At 37.3% G+C, this 20,549-nt stretch overlaps 1 protein-coding gene across 3 annotated transcripts in view; it reads right to left on the bottom strand.

Moving 5' to 3' along the window:
• Window positions 1-19,784, bottom strand: part of dapk1 (death associated protein kinase 1) — an 83,977-nt gene extending 64,193 nt beyond the window's left edge. Inside the window, exons 1-2 of one of the 3 annotated variants that reach the window (XM_088911233.1) lie at window positions 19,595-19,784; window positions 18,733-18,905 (exon numbers count right to left, since the gene is read on the bottom strand). In XM_088911233.1, coding sequence (XP_088767359.1) covers window positions 18,733-18,794 — 62 coding nt within the window. In that variant the 5' untranslated portion in view covers window positions 18,795-18,905; window positions 19,595-19,784. Of the gene's footprint in view, window positions 1-18,732; window positions 18,906-19,181; window positions 19,277-19,470 lie in introns of those variants that run through there. The other 2 variants (XM_088911234.1, XM_088911235.1) reach the window with 2 other exon arrangements.
• Window positions 19,785-20,549: the final 765 nt, after the last annotated feature.

The raw sequence follows: 20,549 nt of genomic DNA, 5'->3' as shown, positions 1-20,549 counted from the left end.
ACCAAAAACAGAGTAACCTAGGAAACCATATTAAACAGAAGGAAACACTGCTCTTAGAGCCTTATACTGAGAATGCTAGCGTCTGGAAAAACAAACTGTGAAGCTGCCTTTCTGGCTCTTTGTACATCAAAAGGGCGAAACCACTAACCCCCTTAACAAAAGCAGCCAAAGCAGTTCCCAAATTCTCTCTTATTTTGTCCAGTTCACACATCCTAGCTTCCCTTTCCCTGTAAATGGACAAGAGCTTTGTTTTTCCTCTGTGAAATTTACAGAGGTAAATAGTACCTCTGTAAAGCGTATGGTGAATGCAGACCGGCATTTTAGACTTTCAAGCCCTGATATCCCCCAACAAGGATAAAGACTTGCACACCCTCATATCAAATGATTTTAGTTCATGTTGACATTACTGTGGGTATGCAGACATGGAAATTTAATTGTCATCATCTTCCGTTTTCATCGATGGCTGTATTCAACTTCTGTCTTCTGTTTTTTTTAATATTTGAAAAATAATAGAGAACTAGCTGGAATTGGACACATTTATGGGAAGAGGTATCTGAGCAGTATATACCCAAAATGTCATGAAATGTGTTAAAATTGTGTAAGACTGTTTCCCTCACACACACACCTGAAATACTACTGCATTGTTGGATTCTTAATCCTCTGTATTTCTACATGATAAAGCAATCTTCATAAGCTTATGACACAGATGCAGAGAATGTGTATCTCTATAAGATCTTTAGATTAAATGTATACCTGTCATTTAAAATCTAGACCTTATTTTTGATATGATGCAACTAAATGGTGATATGTTCCTGTAAATCCAAGCTACAGAGACCTTAAGTCTTAAGAGAACAAGTAATAGGTTTATTCCATGCTGAAAAGAGAAGAAAGAAAACAACGTTTTCCTTCCAAAGAAGGCTCCACAGCTGAAACATTGTGTTTTCCTTCTCTTTTCAGCATGGAATAAACCTATTACTTGTTCCTTTGCAGCATACGCATGCTGACACAGCTACCCACCTGAACTACTTAAATCTTAAAGGCTTGCAGCCAGCAGAATCCCATGTTTGTCTGATGCCATACCTGTAACGACGCACAACAACATTAAGTTGACGATAACCAAGACCCCAGCTATGGGTAAAGATGCTAAGGTTTACAGCCAATAGTAACTGAGTGAGCGTTATCAAATATATTCAAAATACTTATTATATACACGTAGAAAATAGGGAAAAAGTTAAGGTTTTAGCCAACAATTAGCAGCCAGTGCTTTTTCTTGCTATTTTAATTTTAATTCTATACCTAGGAATGGAACTAAATGTCACAGAAATGTTATTACCTTTTAATTAACCATTTCCTAAGGACAGATGATAAACAGTGCAGCACTGTTTATGCTGCATACAAAGAGCACTTTGTAGCATACATGTTATTATGAAAGAACTACAGTATCAGTTATCATATAGTGCTGGTACACATTTAACTGCTGTGTGCAATCGATCATAACATTCCAGCTAAGAAAAAAAATAAACTAAAAATAATTTAAGGCTTTAAATAATTACTTTGCAACTTATCAATGTATGAAAGTGCAATCTTTTATTCTTGCATGTGAATCACATTTAAACTTTAAACCAGCTTACAGTCAAATAAAGAAGAAATCATTAAAGTCACAATAACCAGTAAACACTATTATGCCATAAATAATAAAAGACCCTTGTTGTTGTTTAAACAGCTCCACACAAAATTTCCACCTGCATAAAAATGGCACTTCATTAATGAAATGGAAATTTTATAAGAGAAGTCCCTCACACAAACACACGGAGTTCAGCTCCACGCCATGACTGGACTAATAAATAACAGATGGTTGACAAGGAAACAAAACAACTGGGCCTAGGAAGCCAATCGCTGGCATACTACAATCCCAGATGCTTACCCTATCTGTACAGAAACTGAATCACTCACCAGATATCGCTTGCTTTCGGTGAAAACAGGAAAGAAATGCACAAAGCCCAATTTTAAGTGAGCTTCAAATGAATATACATTGTTTTTTACTTTAGGGGACTTTCAATGTAAATGCAACACGAGTACTTAAACCCTGCAGCCTACACTCCCTACCCAAATGAACGCTGTTCAAACAAATTATATTAAGTCACATAACGTTGTCAGTTATTACATCTTGTATCATTTTTCTGTTCTTCATTTTTTGCAGCCGATGACAGCTTAGTTTTATGTATCAGATTCAAAGGAAGCCCTTAACTCACCGTCTACTTCTTTCTAAATCCAGAGCCGTCAAATGTAAAGGATTCATTTTCCAAAGTACAAGTTATAATATGGATAACAAATTAAAATAGCATGTATCTGACATCAATTTTTTTGACAAACATTTAGTTATGCTTAACACCTCAGCATTAAAATAGGATAATGCATGCTTTGCACTAAGGAGAAATGTTTGACTAAAACAATAACCAAATACTACTTGAGAAACAAATCCAGAATTAGTAACTGGAGAAAGGAATGCCAAGAAATGATTTTAAATGATCTTGAAATTATAACAGTTGATTTACTAAGGCAGAGAAAAAATGCATCAAATGCCTAAAGTGAAATTTCCAGCATTCATCATAGGCATTTACAGACTGTCACCAAGCAACAGTAGCTGCTTTCCTGGTCTATTCTAGAAAGTTAAGTGGTAGAACACTTAATTATGCTGCTTAAATGCACTGAGAAGGGATTTAAAAGCAGAACCCTGTACTTCAGCACCCATTCATTTTACAGATGACTTATAATGTAAAGGTTTTACACTTTAAAGGTATTATGTTAGTTTAGTACATATTTCCTTTCAGTGGCATCTGTGGTTTTGCAAAAAAAAGTTTTTTATAAAGCACAATCATAGCAAACATTTGATCTTTTAAATATTATGCCTACAAAGTGCAGTACTTAAATTTGATTTATATTCCAGATTATTGTACATTAGCTTTGCCATACATTACACTGAGAATGATCATTCTGAAGGGAATCCTCTGCTAGATTAGTTTATTATAATATTCAAAACAAATAAAAAATAAACCATAAAAGGGATCAAAGGGCATACACAGAAATAAGGCATATCAAAATAAAACAAGATAAATGGCAGATTATAAAACAACTCCTTAACCCTTTGTTATACATGTCTGAAAACCAAACTTTTATAGTATTAGTCAAGGAAACCATGAGACATCAAAGATGTTAATTAAAAAAACAGTTGTATGACTCATTCTTATCTAGAGGGTGTGTGAAGTCACACATACTGCAATATTCAATATAGTCTCACTGCAAGGTACTGAATTCCTAACATACACTTAATTAGCAAAAGCCCTGTGTTCCCATTCCCAGTAATTCAGAATTTTTACCTGCTTGTACAAACTGAGAGCAATGCATTTTTTTCTACTACATTTTGAAATCCTATTGCACACATTTCAAAGAACTAATAATATACTGGCATAGCCTCAGACTCCAAAACCACACAACATTATCAAGCATGTTATAGCCTTTTATTTACATAAAAATAAGATTGATCAGAAAAATAAAAAAACATAATTTGGATGCATAAGATAAATGTCCAAAAAATGAATCTTGAGTGATTAGTAATTGATGAAGCAGACATTCATTAATATCCTAAAATCTTGGGTTAAATACTATATGAAGAAGGTGTCAATGCAGCTGCAAATAGAGAGGCATGATGTTTTTAAACTGATTTCTCTCAGAGCATGCATATTAAAGACATGTCCTGGATGGAAATCTTATAACCCCAATACTAGCTGATACAACACAGACCAAACCTGACATTTGAAGAGAAGCCAAAATCTTTACAGCAGAAATCTTGGACTCTTTTGTCCAAATGTATTTGTCCAAGACAAAGTAATTCTTGATTTGCTTATTTCTAAGACGTGTTACCAACAGCGCATACAGGAAGACCAAACTGATTGGGTAAATTCACCCCTCTTCTGATTAGCAAAGACATTTTGAAGAAAGAGGTGCATCAGGACTAGAAAATAGCCTGACATTTCATTCTTAATTCACACTGCTGCTCACATTAACTGTGATAAGCATGCTCCATTGTCTAGAATTTACCCATCATTGCTTTACATTCACAATTCATAATCATTCAAAGATGCATGCATAACACTTCAATATGATTGGAATTTGATCTGGACCAGGAAAAGTATAAAGCATCTTGTTAAAAGAACAAAATCATTCACATTGGAATTGTATGTGTGGATTTCTTAGTAACCTCGATCCTTCTTAAATTACACCATTAAACGCCCTGCCATTTCTTTTTCAGAAACAACCTAACTTTTAAAAAAAGAGAATGAATGAATTATATATTAATTATTTTAAAATGTTTCACATGCAGTTTCAAGCTGAATTGCCAGATTTTAACCATAGATCATTAGATGATCATGTATTCTATGAGACACAGTTGACACTTTCAATAATTCAGCCAACCCTCATGATGACTGGAATGACAGATTGGTTGCTTGGTTGTGCTTGGTTGAAGGAATGGCCAAGGGTTTACTAATGAGCCCTCTAAACCCCAACAGTAGCAAGTGAGACCCCATAAAATCAGTGCAGAATTCATTCTCATAAGATGAGGCTCAACCTGATGTGTAGCTAGTAGATTTCAGAAGTCACTCATTCAAACAATTTGACCGTGGTCCAGAATTCCTTGTTGGCCAGGGAAAGAGGCTGCATGGATCCAAAACAAGCAACAAGAAACCTTAAGCAATGAAGCCTGCTTTAGACAGATATTAGAGGACCAATACAAAATACCATTTACTGGTCATTTTGTAAGGCTACTTGATTAAGATATAGATTATATGAGTAGAGAGGATTGTAAAGGCCTGATGATCTTTGACTTGTTTTATCTTAAGGAAGGGCTCTGCAAACTTTTTATAGCAAGGGCCACTAAAAAGGTTTTACTAACCTTGCTCGGCCACCTGAGTGAAATCCTCTAGGAACCATCAGGTAGATTTGTGTGCTTGCTTCTCAGCAACTAAGCAGCCAATATCTGGGCTTAATTTGGCACAACAATGCGTAAACAAGCATGAAGACGATCACCAGAGAGCCTGGATCTGATTCTTGACTTTGTATTCTTCATCCACGAGAATGTCCGTTCACATATATATGTGCTACCATACCTGGTGATGAAGCCACGTGCCATTGTTTTCAGAGCTGGAAAACCATCACTTGGAAGTTCCTTGTAAAAGGTAACAAGATGACACTCTTTGTATTTGTCCTTCAGAGTACTGTTGCTCTGCAGATCAATGAGCTCCAGCTGAAGAGAAGGTGGTGCTGAACTGACCAACTTGACCATTATGCTGATGGATAATGCAGTGTAAACCAATGGGTTTCCGAATGCCCATTTTTCTTGTCATGTTCTGAGCACCGTCAGTTGTAACACATTTCAGATTCTTCCACTTTAAATCAAACAACTGGAGTGTTTTGGAGAAACACTAAAACAGTTCTTCTCCAGTAGCAGTGCCCTTCAAACCGTGAAGTGCAGCTAGCTCCTCAGCGACGTTGAATGATTCTTCAATGCCCCAAATAAACACAAGCAACTGCGCGATATCCACTATATTCAGTACTTTCATCTAGAGTGACGGAATAATAAATACATTTCTGGGCATTGCTTTTAAGCTGTTGCTTAAAATCACCCATTTCTTTCACTTGTCTAGAAACTGTTCTAGCCGATAAACTCACCAACTGGAAAAGGTTGCGCTTCTCTTGGCACATCTCCTCCATGACCTCTTGCATACACTGCTTAATAAACTCACCGTCTGGAAAGGGTTTGCCAGCTGCTGCTAGAAGCTGTGATATTCGATAACTAGCTCGGATAGTCTCAACATTTTCTTCGAATTTTCTCTTTAACAGTTTTTGCTGCCACTCAAGCGACTTTTTCAACTGTTCTAATTTTTCTCTCCTTCCATCTCCTGTGCATTCCAAAAGCTTAGCCTGATGTTTTGTCTCGTAATGTCTTTTTATGTTGTATTCTTTAATCACAGCGATTGTTTCCTGACAGATAAGACACATTACCTTTCCTTTAAAGGGACATAAAAGTATTCTCCTGACCATTTGTCAATGAATTTTCGACCCTCTGCATCGATTTTTCTTTTTTCCCCTCAACATTGCAGGAATTACAGTTAGCCTTGTGAGTTATAAACTTTTAGAATCGTTTGAAAGCATTACCTGCTTTCAAACGGTTCTAAAGCATACACTAGACGTCATTTGCGTGACTGAGCCAATCACAGTAGGCAACAAAAATTCAAATGAATTTACGGTAAGAATCGGTTGTAGGCTAAAACTGATGTCTGACAGGCTAAAAGTAAAATTGCAATAGGTGTTCTGCAATTGACCGTTAGTGTTGAGAGAGAGCAGCAGAGCTAAGTAGAGGCCACTGGCGGAAGATTTTCAATATCTGATGCAAAAAGTAACCCTCAAGATTCAAACAGTAGTGATCTGAGGGCCACTGAGAAATGTTCAGCGGGCCGGATTTTACCGACCCCCGTCTTAAGGTAAAACAAAGTTGTATTATTAGAGTATAATGAAATGTCTGGCAGGAATGGGTGAAGAGACAGCGGAAGTAAGCTTCGGATGCTCAGGTATGGAAAATTAATAAATATCATCCCAGCAAAGGTTTTTGAATGTTTTATCTACAAATGAGCCTTTATGGAAGTGAGAATGCAACAAGTAAGGCTGTTTGTGATGAGGCAGAAGCTTGATTAGAAGAAGACTTACAAGCTTTTGGAAGCCTTATGGGAGTAGGCTAAGCTGTAGGAGTGGATAAGGAGTGGGTTAAAGTTAGGAGTGGCTCCCAACAGGGAGACAGTTTAGAGTACCAAATTCAAATAAATATATTTATAAGAAGTCTTTTGTCCCCTCTGCAATAAAACTGCTCAATGAATGTATATACTGTAGTCCCCCTCCTACTATTACTACCTATTTATTTTTGAATTAAGTATTGTTGTGATTTCATGTACCTCATGTGATTTTATGTAACTTTTATGTTTTGCACACATTTCCACAGTGGTGGACAGTAAAGTATCTATCTATAGATACTAGATATAAATGATTCCGGTTCCGGTCGAGAGGGAACGCTTGCGCATTTGGCTGCCGCTCCTCTCACCAGTTTTTCACTTTTATCAACTTATTTATGTTTTTTTTCTCCTTTTTCTCCTCGATTACACTGATTTCTAATTTATCTATTTTCATCCGCTTCACGTTATCCGCTCCACGTTACAAATTCACAAATGCGATTTCCACTGCATTGTGAATTTACTCAACTGAAGACCTTCACCACTTGCTACCGCCTTCCCTGGATTTCCTTCCCGTCTCGATTCATTGATCATGTCTCTGAGGTACACTGCACTGCAACTTCTTCAACTAAAACAAAACTACTTCCTGGTCAAAGACACATTCGATTACTGCCGTTTCACTGGGATTTTACGACCGAGTCGCTACATCCATCGCAGCACAGGATGCCGTTTTTTTCGTTCGTCTGCCAGCAGAGTCTCTATCCCTGCCTTTCGGCGCACGTCTGTAAGTCCATCACGTACCGGCGCTGATCTCAAAAATCTCCTCTCACTACTGCACCTGGACCGCACTCCGCTTCCCCCTGCATCCCCGAGACTGGCCAGATCAGCGCTTCTAAACACCCGCTCCATTAACAACAAGGCTCTTCTTTTATGTGACATTAACAAAGAAAAAAACTGGACCTTCTGTGTTTAACCGAAACATGGCACAAACAAAAAGATGGACTCCTGTTCAACCAACTAGTTCCTCCTGGATATGGTTTGTTTGACCTTCCGCGTCTTTCAGGCAGAGGCGGGGGCATCATTGTTATTTACAACCTTTTTTACAGTCTAAGTCCTATTACTATACCTCCTCCCTCTTCTTTTGAGTGTCTTGTTTTAAATGTTTCTATCCTCCAATCTACTATTATTGCCACAGTTTATAGACCACCCAGACCCAGTGAAGCCTTCTTAGGTGAGTTTGCTGATTTTCTCTCATTCTTATGCCTTAAGTTTAAAAGGATCCTTATTCTAGGGGACTTTAATATACACATTGATTCAACCTCTTCCAGTCTGGCTAAAGACTTCCTTTCTCTTTTGGGATGCTTTGACCTTACTCAGTTTGTTTGTACCCCTACACATAACAAAAAGAAAACACCTTAGATCTAATTATTGCAAATGACTCCTTTGTCTCCCACTGCTCTCCCCTTGATCTAGACCTCTCTGACCACTTAGCCATTCTCTTCAATCTGGAATTACCTGTTTCTAACACCTCCTCCCCACGCTCTGTAAATTTCCGCAACTGGCGATCAATTGATCACCCAAGGTTTGCAAATTCTGTTCTGTCCTCCTTATCCTGTTTCTCTTCCTCTGACCTTCTAGAGGACAAAATACAGTTACTTGACAATGCTCTTTTATCTACCCTTGACACCTTTGCTCCTTTAAAAACTTGAACAATCCCTTTCTCTTGCCCTGCCCCCTGGTACAATGACCATCTACGATCCATGAAGGCAGCCTTTCGCAAACTTGAGCGTAGCTGGCGTCTTTCCGGCCTACATGTACACTATCAGGTTTGGAGAGATTACTTATCTGAATGTAAGGTTACTATAGAGTCTGCTAGATCCACCTACTTCTCTCACATCATTGAAAATCACCAAAACAACCCCAGACATCTTTTCTTCACCATCAACAGACTGCTCAAGCCAAACTGCCCTACCACATAACATGCCTCATCACAACTTTGCAACACATTCTTAGATTTCTTTAGTTCTAAGATTGACAACATCTGGCATCACATTCTCTCCACTACACATATCATTTCCATACCTCCTCCCTCTTCATCCAACTTCTCTGATTCCCGTCTCTCCAGCTTCTCTCTTCTTGACTCAGCATCCCTAAACAAACTAGTTACGCGCATGAAACCCACCACATCTATTTTAGATCCCATTCCCACCACTTTATTCCAGTCCTGTTTCTCTTCTCTCTGTCCCATTGTCCTCAATATTATACATGAATCCATGAGCACTGGCATTGTACCAACGGTCCTCAAAACTGCTGCCATTACCCCCGTGCCAAAAAACGCCTAACATGGCTCTCGACAATCTTAACAACTTTCACCCCATCTCCAACTTACCCTTTCTCTCTAAAATTCTAGAACGTGCTGTCACACTTCAGTTACATAACCACCTCATGACAAACAACCTTTTCAAACCCCTCCAATCTGGCTTCCATCAACTTCACAGCACAGAAACTGCCCTGGTCAAAGTCACCAACGATCTCCTAATAGCTTCTGATTCTGGTTCTCTTTCCATACTCATCCTTCTTGATCTCAGTGCTGCCTTTGACACTGCTGACCATAACATCTTACTTTCTCGTCTCGAGACTGTGTTTGGAGTTTCTGACACTGCCCTCAAATGGTTTAAATCTTACCTCACTGATCGCTGTCACTTTGTCTCTCTCAATGGGTACAGGTCTGAAATTGGTCTTGTCAAGTCTGGTGTCCCCCAGGGCTCAATACTGGGCCCCTTGCTCTTCAGCATTTACATGTTCCCACTTGGTCAGCTTTTAAGATCACATGGCCTCAGCTTTCATTTTTACGCTGACGATACTCAAATATACATCCATACCAAACCTGACACTGATGTGGCTGTCTCTATTCTATCTAATTGCATCTCTGACATAAAAATTTGGATGACTCAAAACTTCCTTCATCTTAACTGCGACAAGACTGAAGTCATGCTTATTGGTATCCCCCATCAACTTCGTAAAGCCAGTCCTGTAACCCTATCTGTAGATGGCTCTGTACTTGAGCTTCAATCTAAATTGAAAAACCTTGGGGCTATATTCGATTCTGGCTTAACATTCGACCCACATGTGCAGCATACTGTCAAAACATCTTTTTTTCACCTTAGAAATATCGCAAGACTACGCCCTATGCTATCATTAACTGTGGCTGAAAAGCTGATCAACATATTTGTATTCTCTCGAATTGACTACTGCAATGCTCTACTCGCTGGGGTATCTAAATCTACCCTGAACAAACTGCAGTATGTCCAAAATTCAGCAGCCAGAATCCTGACCAGGTCTAGTGCAAGTGTTCACATTACTCCTATCCTGGAGTCCTTGCACTGGCTTCCGTTCAAATTCCATGTAGACTTTAAAATCCTCATGCTCACCTATAAGGCTCTACATGGCTTGGCACCTCAATACCTGTCTGAACTATTATCGCCCTACTCTCCACCTCGCAACCTCCGCTCTTCAAATTCTGCCCTCCTTACTGTCCCCCAAGCCCGTCTACATTGTATGGGTGACAGGGTCTTCTCCTGTTATGCCCCCAAGCTCTGGAACTCTTTGCCCAAGGATATCAGAGAGTCACCTTCTCTAAACTCCTTCAAATCCAGACTCAAAACCTTCTTCAGAAAAGCCTTTTCTTAACTGGTCCCATTCTTCACCCCTCTGCTCTTCTTAGTACCACCTTCCACGGTCTCCTCTATTGTTATTGTTGTATTGTTGTAATTGTAATTGTGTCTTATCTTGTGTATTCTTCTTATTTATTGTCGTATTCTTCTTATTTATTGTTATTGTCATCCTGTAAAGCGCTTTGAGAAGCCACCTTTAAAGGCGCTATATAAAATTAAGTTTATTATTATTATTTTAGTCATGCAGGAGTTACGTTTTGGTAATTCTTATTTTCGGGTCTTATTTGGCAGGCTCCATGTACATTCCTACAAAATTGGATTAATTACAAAGACAGAGGCTACCATAACACACATGAGGTATCTTAATGCAGGAGCTGGGATTTTTCTGCAAAAGAACCATATTTATTACAGCAACATTTTGAAAATGCAATGGTTCTTCAGGGGATGAAAGCAGTCATTGCAGAAAGGAATATCACTCTGCTGTTAATGAATAATTTGCACCTAATTTCCTTTTTGCAATTGGTGACTGAAGTGATGTGGCAGTGTAGGAAAGGCACAGAAGATGTGAAGGTAATGAGAAACAAAGCAGCGTCCTTGACAAATTATGTGCATAGCATAAATAAGGCAGCCAAGAATGGACAAGAATTCATGTTTGCACTATAATTGGAATTGGAGTATCAGTCTGCAGTGAGAAACAAGGTCATTAATTGAGGTTTCTCCTGAGGTACAAAGGCACAGAAGAAATGAAAGTTGACAATACAGGTAGATACATAATATATGGACAGTAAAGAGCAGAGACGTTAGCTTGTTGACACTGGATTTAGGAGAATAATTATGCAGAAAGATTAATAATAAACTGTCTCTGTCAAAATACTTGAGTTGTAGACCCAGTAGACCAAACTGGTTGCGAGTAAAAAGGAAAGCAGACAAGGAGATGATCAGACAACTATGGCTACTGAGGTAGACAAACCAAAGAATGAAGGACAGGAACTATGCAAAGAGGATGGCAATGGAAATGGCTACCACTAAGGCCATAAATGTGGGACCCGAACAGAAGGGGCCCACTGTGGGGACACAAGAGGAATATGTAGGAGGGGAAAAAGAGATTCGGGAGAACTGCTGTAGCCAGTGTGTAATCCCTAGAGTGAGAATAGGGTAGAGACAAGACGTACTGTATAGAGAAGTAACCAGGCAAGGCTATTCGAGGGAAGATGTTGTCTGGGTCATGAGTGGGAGGTAAAGTTAGATATAATAGGTAAGAGCATGAGGTCTATCCAAACTTTTCATTTACCTAATTTTTCTTATGAGGATGCAGCTGTAATGGGGGTTTCTAAAAATATGTCCCTATCTGAACCATTAATACAGTTCATATCATACCATAGAGTAAATGTCCTGGAACAGTTGGCATTCCTCATGGATATATTCTGTTTTTTGGCCCCATTAAGAGCACCTTTTGTTGATACATACTTCCAGTTGAAATTGTAATTTCCATGAAATGGTAAAACGGTGCATACTGGCTGCCATCAGACCAGCTGGATTACTACACCATCATGGAAGGGTGTCTTCCATCTCAAAACATTCCCTGCTTTCTGCACATTAGACAAACAGCTTCGGACATGGTCATCCCTCTTACTGAACATCATGAAGAGTCATGAAGTCAAAATATCTATGGTTGGTTCAAGATCATACAGATTTGGGATTTACTTTCCAGCAATGCTGTGAACAGGCAGCAGGTGCTCTTCCTAGTTTGCTAGGGATACTTTGGATTATTTTAGTGTTCAACTAAGGAATTCATTAATTGGTCCAGGTTCAAGTACTTTACATTTTGCAATTTGTGCCACTGGTCAACCACTTCCACTATCTTGGCTTTAATATTTCCTCTTTGTTACACATCCACACAATAAATATTAATATTTACCCATCTTCTTCAGGCTTGCTATGTATAATAATCCACATTCCTTTGAAAGTCAATATCTATCTACACGAAAACCTAGGTCTTTTGGGAAAATGTTATATTTATTGATAAAAAAAAATTGTAATTCGCAGATACAGGATTCACTCCTGGTCTCCCGGCAAACAAGCCTCTCTTCATACTCGCACATCACATTTCTTCATTTGCTTGAATTTCACCCCAGGCAGTGTTATTAAACTCTACTTTACACATAACAACCAAGTACGTCTTTTTTTGTAGGCTTACATGTCACTATCTGTTGTCTACTCTAATGGTGCAATTCCCATGAAAAGTCATAACTCATAAACATAAATGACAAGGAGACACCTATAGCATATAGAACTATAGCACTTCAGCACGTCAGCACTGTTATTTGTATATATGTATAGGCACATTGGTACACAGACATAACCCATGACAAAACTAATGCTAGCTTGTCTTAGAATTGGACTACAGAGGGAAACCAAGTTCCTTACATTTTTATAGTCTGAGCGCTAATCTGAGTGTAATGTGTTTGGAAGTTTGTATAAACTTCAGAATTTAGCATTTTTCACCATAATATCCAATTAGATTGTTGGAATGTCTCAAAAGCATTGTAAGTGAAATCTAGGTCACTCTGTGGGACCTGCTTTCCTTTTCTGCATAACATTATAAGGCTGGGTGTGCTTTACCTCGTACAATGGAATTAAGAAGTGAAAGTTTCTTTCCTTTGCATTGCTCATTCTTTTTAAAGGGGAACATTCTAAGAATTATATTTAAACAAGTGTTTTCTTTTACAGGAACAAAACTTCTTCATATTGGGGTTTGTAATACAAGATAAAGTGTCACAAATTATCACAGTCATACAATACCCCCCCCACACACTCATTTGCATAGGAACCCCCCCCCCCAAAAAAAAGATACAAAAGCAATGAGAATGTCATTCTGTGATTAAGCTAGTGGCTATTTATCAATGTCACATATGTAATAAAATATGAAACACAGGAACTTATCCATCTGTACATTTTCTAACAGCTTTAACCAGTAGAGGGGCTCAGGGCTTGGAAACGTATATGCATGAAAAACATATTTATGCAAATGAATGTTAATATAAGAAAACTAAGTAAAAAGGGTTAGATTCTAAATTTCTTGTATTTGCACAGCCATTTGAAAAGCAATGCTTTTTTATTACAAACACTGGTTTTAATGAACAGTTAGAATTCACTTCCTGGGTAATGTATTACTCACTCGGATACATTTGTGTTCACAATTTTCATGGAAAAGTTGATTTATATTTCATTCTAAAAAGCATTCATTTAAAAGAAATGTTAACTGTTTATCTATTAAATAAAACCTTATGTAGAAGTAAAGAGAGACAAACATCTGTTTGGACTGCAGTTCTTGGGAACATCCAGTAATATTTTTAGCAGAGCAGTATCAATATAACAATAATGCTTAAGGTTACACAACTTTACTCAACACAAATAACTGTATTACATATTTAACACCAAGAATTTCTACAACATGTGGGCACATTGCATAAGTCTCAGAGGATCTACTGTAGCAATCAGCCACATTTTGCAACTATTAACTCAGTATTTTTTTTAAAGCAGGCATATTCATGCAACATTAACTTTTGTCAGTTATAAGGGGACATATTGCAGGTATCAATTCTACTTTAAGGTACTAGAAAAGATAACACAATAGCAACATTCATAAAACAGACATTTCTGAACAAATGTTCAGAAATTGCAGCCTCCAGCCTTTTTTGAACAAAGGACAAAAACACAAACCAACTACACATCTTAATTAACAGTGAAATTATTTTTTTAATCTTGAACCACCAGTGAAATGAAACCACTTCATACAGATGGTATGAAAATTACAGCTTAAAGGGGAACTATGATCTTCCTCTTTCCACATTTAACAAAACTGCATAAAAATATGCATCTATAATACTATATTAAAATGATGGGTGGAGGCTTAGAAATTACTGATGTATGTATTGATGTGTTAATGCTGCAGTTCTTTATCTACTACATAATTGGTTTACATATGCAATTTGCAACTCATCAACTGTCTTTGGCAATACTTCATGTGATCATGCCAATGAAGAGCACTTCAATTTGAATCTGAAATTTGAAGACCAAGTTTATGTACTTATTGTATTAACAAAACAAGTGACCTTCAGTCAATTTTAATTAGAACCTTCCTGATCACCTGAAAACAACCACTTGATTCTATCATCTGACAAAACTCCCAAACCTTAGCCTTATTTTCATTCAAAATAATTACAGGTCACACAGAAAAATGTGGAGAAAATCATAGTTTATTGTCTAGTGCAGGCCTAATTGGTATTCTGATGTGGATGTAAGCGCAAATAGAGTTGGGAGAATTCTACAAAGGTCTATGAATGCAAAGTAAGTAAAAGCTCAGAGACTCATTCAAGAGACCAAGTCCATTATAGAACCCTTGGCAAGAGGCTTCTTGAATAATGAAAAGAAACTATCACATTAATTTTTTTCTGTGGTCAAATACCCCAGCAGCAAGATCAAGAGGGGATATAAGTTTAATTCTAAATTAAGTGACACAGTGTCAACACCATTACAAAAATAATCAGAAACCTGAAAATTTGGATTCTCTAGGAAGAAGAAAAACAAGAGCACCTTTAGGGTTATAGTAAAATTAACAGAAGTTCCTTATTAATTGCCCCAACAATTGAAAGTAAAAATAATTTTGCATGGAAAAGTTATCATACAAAACTGTTTTTTGAAATAAAAGCATACCAAGTGCTGTTTAAATCCTAAAACCTAGCTCTATTTCCTTGGCTGTCACATCTAAATGAAAAGTCTTCCCAACTCAAGACACTAGGGGCTCGCAGATCACATTTTACTCATATGTTCATATTCCCCTCAGACCTGCAGAACTGTTAATCAAAATTCACTTTAATCAAGTAAACTGCTCAAAGCCTTATAATGAGAAAAGAGTAAAATGTATTTAGAGTATAATACTTTAAATATTCCATAAAGAAAGCACTTTATTAACCAGGAAGAGAATACGATTCCCTCGAAAACTTTACATTTCCCTGTGCAGTTCACATCTAGCTTTCAGTGCCGAAGTGGAGGGAGGTTCCAGTGCTTTAAATTTTAAACTCTTTCCTCCCAAGCCTTGGGTTGCACTTGTTCTGACAAGCTATAAGGAAGCATTTAATATACCAGTTCTTCTGCAATTTTCTCCAGTTAATCAATAACATCTGCAGAAAAAAAATGTACCCAGTATACACAATACTGAATAGCAATGGAACCCTAAACTTAACCTTTTTACCTATTTGACAAATATTTTTCATGTTGTAGAAGAAATTGCTAATATGCTTTAAAATGTGAATATAAAATTTCTGTAACTGGTGCACATGTAGTCTTTAAACTCTTGTCTTTCACGGAATCAGGAGTGTGTTTAATTCAATTATCTACATATCACTGGGAACAGTCTCTTTGACAACTTCTGATCTCCTAGTTTGAATTGCTATATGCAACCAGATGTGCAATGCACATCATTCTACCGTCTATTCAGTTATTTGTAAGGCGGCTTAATCTTTCATTATCTCGGTCTTTGTGACCTTCTTTTTCAAATTCTCTCAACTCGAGATGAGCCGTTTTTCTTTTCAGCAAAACTTAAAGGCACAACAGTTCACTCTAGAGTATTGTGAAATGCCAACAAGCTTCAAAGGGTTTGCTGCAGAAATATTTGTGCTAAGTCACACAACAGATATCCTTGCCATTCATGTTGCATATGAAAGTTAGGTTTACAAAACTCTACCACTATTACCACTGTTTTGTGGGTTTAAAGCCTTTTTCAAGAACACAAATTCCATTTATCATTGTGAAGGACGTTTTTGTTAATTATTAGGCTGATGCACCAACCAAACATGCAATGGCCAGGGTAAGCACTTATATTTTACTTTCAGGGGTAATGACCAAATATTTTCACTACAGACCAAGACCTAAGTGAAAGGAACAGAGCCAAAATTGCTCTTAATTTACCACACGATCAAAGTACTTATTCTTAAGGCTTCAGCAGTCTCTGAAATGTATTGAGAATGTCACTTTGAAACATATCACTGGCCACTCAAAACAGCAGGCAGCAGGGGTATGCCACATAACCATCTAGCACTGGCATAAATTACAAGAAATAAAAAAACACATGCCAGGACCAAAAGTAGAGTGTATTGCAGAAATAACAGCAAGAAAAAAAGACAGCATTACCACTTACTTTGTAAGGTACTGCATGCTGTTCAATGTTGAATGCACAGATCATGTGAGTAATAATGATAATTTACTTTTTTCTTTCTACAGCAGCCTATATCACAAGACAAATTGCATGTAATCTTTGGAATCTTCCATGAATAGGCTAGGTCAAGTTCTGGAATCATTAGCTTCCAAAAATCCAGATGAGCAACAATCAGTTCAAATACTTCTCAATAGGAACCACCATGGACCAGCAGACTGAAAAAAAAAATGCCTTTGCTATCACGACCTTTATCGGCCATAGCTGAACCTTTTTAATAGTTATTAGAAATGCTGGTACTGAATGAAGCCAAAAGGAACTGAGAGGTAAGAAGAAAGATTTCTTCTTGGAATAACTGAAACTTAACATTTCAGCTGGTGCAGATGCTCTTCTTTAATGTAAACTCCATTAAGCAGTACACCTACACAAATTTTAAAAATAGCAATGAAAGAATGGGAAGACAGGTGGTGAAATAACATGGACTGTCTGTAACCATGACATGTAAAGTAATAATATGTCAGTCACAAATTTATAAGTGAACCCACAGTTAAACTATAAGCTGTTGCACTTGCATTCAACACAAATAGCCTCTTTTAGCTCTATTCTTTTCAATTTGTAATCTGATACTGCTTTAGACAAACTGTGTTCCCTTTGCATAGCGGTCAATGGAGTAGATGAGAAGAGCCCACAAAAATTGTCAAATAACACTGGTATTTACCCTAGTACACTGAAATTTTAACTGGTTTCATAAGGGGTGTTGTATAAATAAGATTTGTTTCCCTTTAGAATTCTACCTTTGATGCAACACAGCAGGTGAATATGCTGGAGGTGTTAGGTTTTTCCCTTTTAAAGGAAAAGAAATAAAACACATTATCACAAAGCAACCATTTTGTAATAATACTGATTAGTCAATTTGTTTAACAATAAAAGTGCTATGGGGAGTTTTGCTACATACTAAGCAACATAGAAACATTTTTACAATCTAAAATTAATAACAATCCATCCATATTGGTGCACAGATATAGTGAAACAAACTGTAGTGAACAGTATAAGCAATTTGAAATCTGAACAAATAACAACATCTTAAATGTGCAGGATCTATTATTTTCACCAACATAAACGTTCAGTAGGCATGTTGCCAGATTTTTTTACTACTGAAAAAGTTCATTTGCAGAAATCCAGAATAAAAAAAAACTCTTACACATGTATACCGCAGTCATTCAAATGGTTCCCCATAACAGAAAAAATGAAGGTAATGTATTAAACACCTCTTTATGATAGCAACATTCATCCTTTGATTACCAGTCCTTTTAATATCCATTTATTTAAAGAAAGTTCAACTGTTTTGAGAATCTAACAAGGAATAACCAACATTTTACATTATGCACAAGTAGCACTAGCTGGTCAGTGGATTTTTTTTAGAGTTATGAACTCCATCTGATATTTCAATGTTTCTTAACGCATGTATATATTATACGGAGTAAAAACAGGAACCTGAATATACATGGCATATATATCTAGATTTTAACACAGAAGGATTGTAAGTTCACATTCATCTCTTATTTCATTTCCACTTAATATACTTAGATGATTTAATAAATGAAGATCAAGATGTCACTGAGTGGGAAAATACAGTATTTCCTTCAAGCTTTCTCAAAAAGAGGAACTACTAAACTTGCAGCGCCTGTGAGGCAGTTATCAAATCCCTCTTTTACAGAATCTACTCTAAAGGCAACTGAACTGAAAAGGCAAATCAATATCTAAACACAAACTGTCTCTTTACTTTCAGTCTTTTTGTTCAGCGTCATTGCCTACTATCCGTGCAATGCAACAGGCCATTTGTAAAGCATTTATCCCCGGAAATAAAATCAATTTACATTTCATTTTCTATGCAGTACATCTCAGAGTAAACCTTACAATTTTCATCTGCTTTAAGGTTTATCTAAACTGGTGAAGTATGTATTTATAACAGCATATGCCATGCCACAATGGTTCTTCATTACTTAAGTTAAACTTGCCAAAGGATAAAATAGGAAATAAATTAAGTCACACTCTTTTTACTTACCTTCCAAGCTCTTCTCCGATTTCATAATAATCTTCAACATTTTCCTGCTTAAAGGTGGTCATGGTGGTAGCCGCTTCTGCTCCTGGGATTCCCAAATCAGCACCCAGCGATTTCAGCAGCCCATCTCTTATCAGCCTCTTGACATTTCAAACCGACCCCCACTCATATTGGGTCTAGGAGAATAAGAATTGGTTTACAATATTTCAACCCCTTCTCACAGGTGGTACAGCGAATTTGTACAAACGGAAGACAGGCGTGATTTTTAATGAACTACTCGAGCAACTTAATACATTCTATTAGAAGCGGGTTTTTTTCCCCCCTAAAACAGCAGTTTCTGCAGCCCACTAAAAACTGTGAAGGTAGACTCAATCGCCTTTTACACTTCTACTCCCTCCGTTGTTAGCTCACAACGATGACAAATATATATTTTTTTTCTGAATTATATTTACTCTTTCTTATCCAGTACCGATGTCTCAAACGTCCACCTTTTGGAAAGACATCGTGTAACCCCGACCAGGAAGCTACATAAATTCCTCATTAAAAGCTTTGCGGTTGCTTGGAGAGCAGACCTTGGAGAGGAGCAGGGTACTCACATCCCTAGCGAAATACAAACGAATCGTTCGTTCTCTACAAAATCTCCCGAATACACAAGAGTGAACCAGGTGATTAAACCTCATACACAATCATCGGAAATATCGGTAACGTCATGAAAATGTATATGCATTTGTGTATACACACCTCGTGCATTCAGCAATTTCAATTGAAGAACTCGGCTACGGCCTTATTTCTTCTCTTTATGTCCAGGAACTGCGGACAAATACATCTGAAAATCCAGCACCGGATAAAGACAAAAAAGAAGTACCTTTGAATCCAAACTGCCGTCAATTTCCAGGTAGCTGGTGTTCCCCGGAAACAAGCGTTGCAAAATGCGCGTTGTCCTAAGAAGACATTAAAAAGGAATGTTGCAGGAAATGGGAGGACTGTAACAATGTCTGTATTAATACTGTGGCGTTCGCTGCGTGTGTTCTATGTGTTACACACAGTACTGGTGTGTTTCGGTCTCAAGGAGGCAGCATAGTGCGGTAACCCAGGAGAAATACACACTCGCCTAACCAATGAGAGAGCTGTAGTATTAACGCCAAGAAACGACCCTGACTTTTTATTAAAGCCCTCTGTCAAATTTTGAGACCTGCACTCAAAATTTGACAGAGGGCTTTAATAAAAAGTTTGGATATGAATTTGAATTTCCTTATTCATTAACTTGTTACATTCTATATTTCAACATTCATATTTTGTGTGAGTAATGAGATTAACACAATTCCTCTTAAAAATGCTGAAGGTTTTTGTAAAGGTCGGTGATTTTGTTCCTAGTTTCCTTTAGGCACTGCATTAACAGGTTAAAAAAGGCGAAAGACATACCGACCAGTTTATGTAAGTCATTCGTGTGTGTGACGTATCCTCAGCAAAACCAAACCTGAAAAACATGTTTTTTGTTTTTATTGAATTTCTGTGTTGACTGAGTTCCCTAATGTGTGTTACAGCATATTGCTGTTTTGACATAACCTTATAATTAAAGTTTTCTACAATCTCTTTTTAAGATCTTATTACTTATCAGTTACTTATGAATTTTTATAAACGAAATAAAATCTCTGATATTTCCAGAACTGAAACTCAAATTAAATGAAGAGGCAACAACTGTCCAGGCATATTGACTTCCAAAGCTGACCACCAGAAATTGCTAATAATATCTTCATCAAAATAACCTACAACAAATTAGTATGATAAGTGGCTTTGATTGTTTTAAACTCAAAAGTCCT

This window comes from Atractosteus spatula, chromosome 3 (genome assembly GCF_055471065.1).
Source record: "Atractosteus spatula isolate fAtrSpa1 chromosome 3, fAtrSpa1.hap1, whole genome shotgun sequence".
Lineage (NCBI taxonomy): Eukaryota > Metazoa > Chordata > Actinopteri > Semionotiformes > Lepisosteidae > Atractosteus > Atractosteus spatula.
The sequence above is the reverse complement of the archived record's forward strand: the minus strand, read 5'-3'. Positions and strand labels throughout refer to the sequence as shown.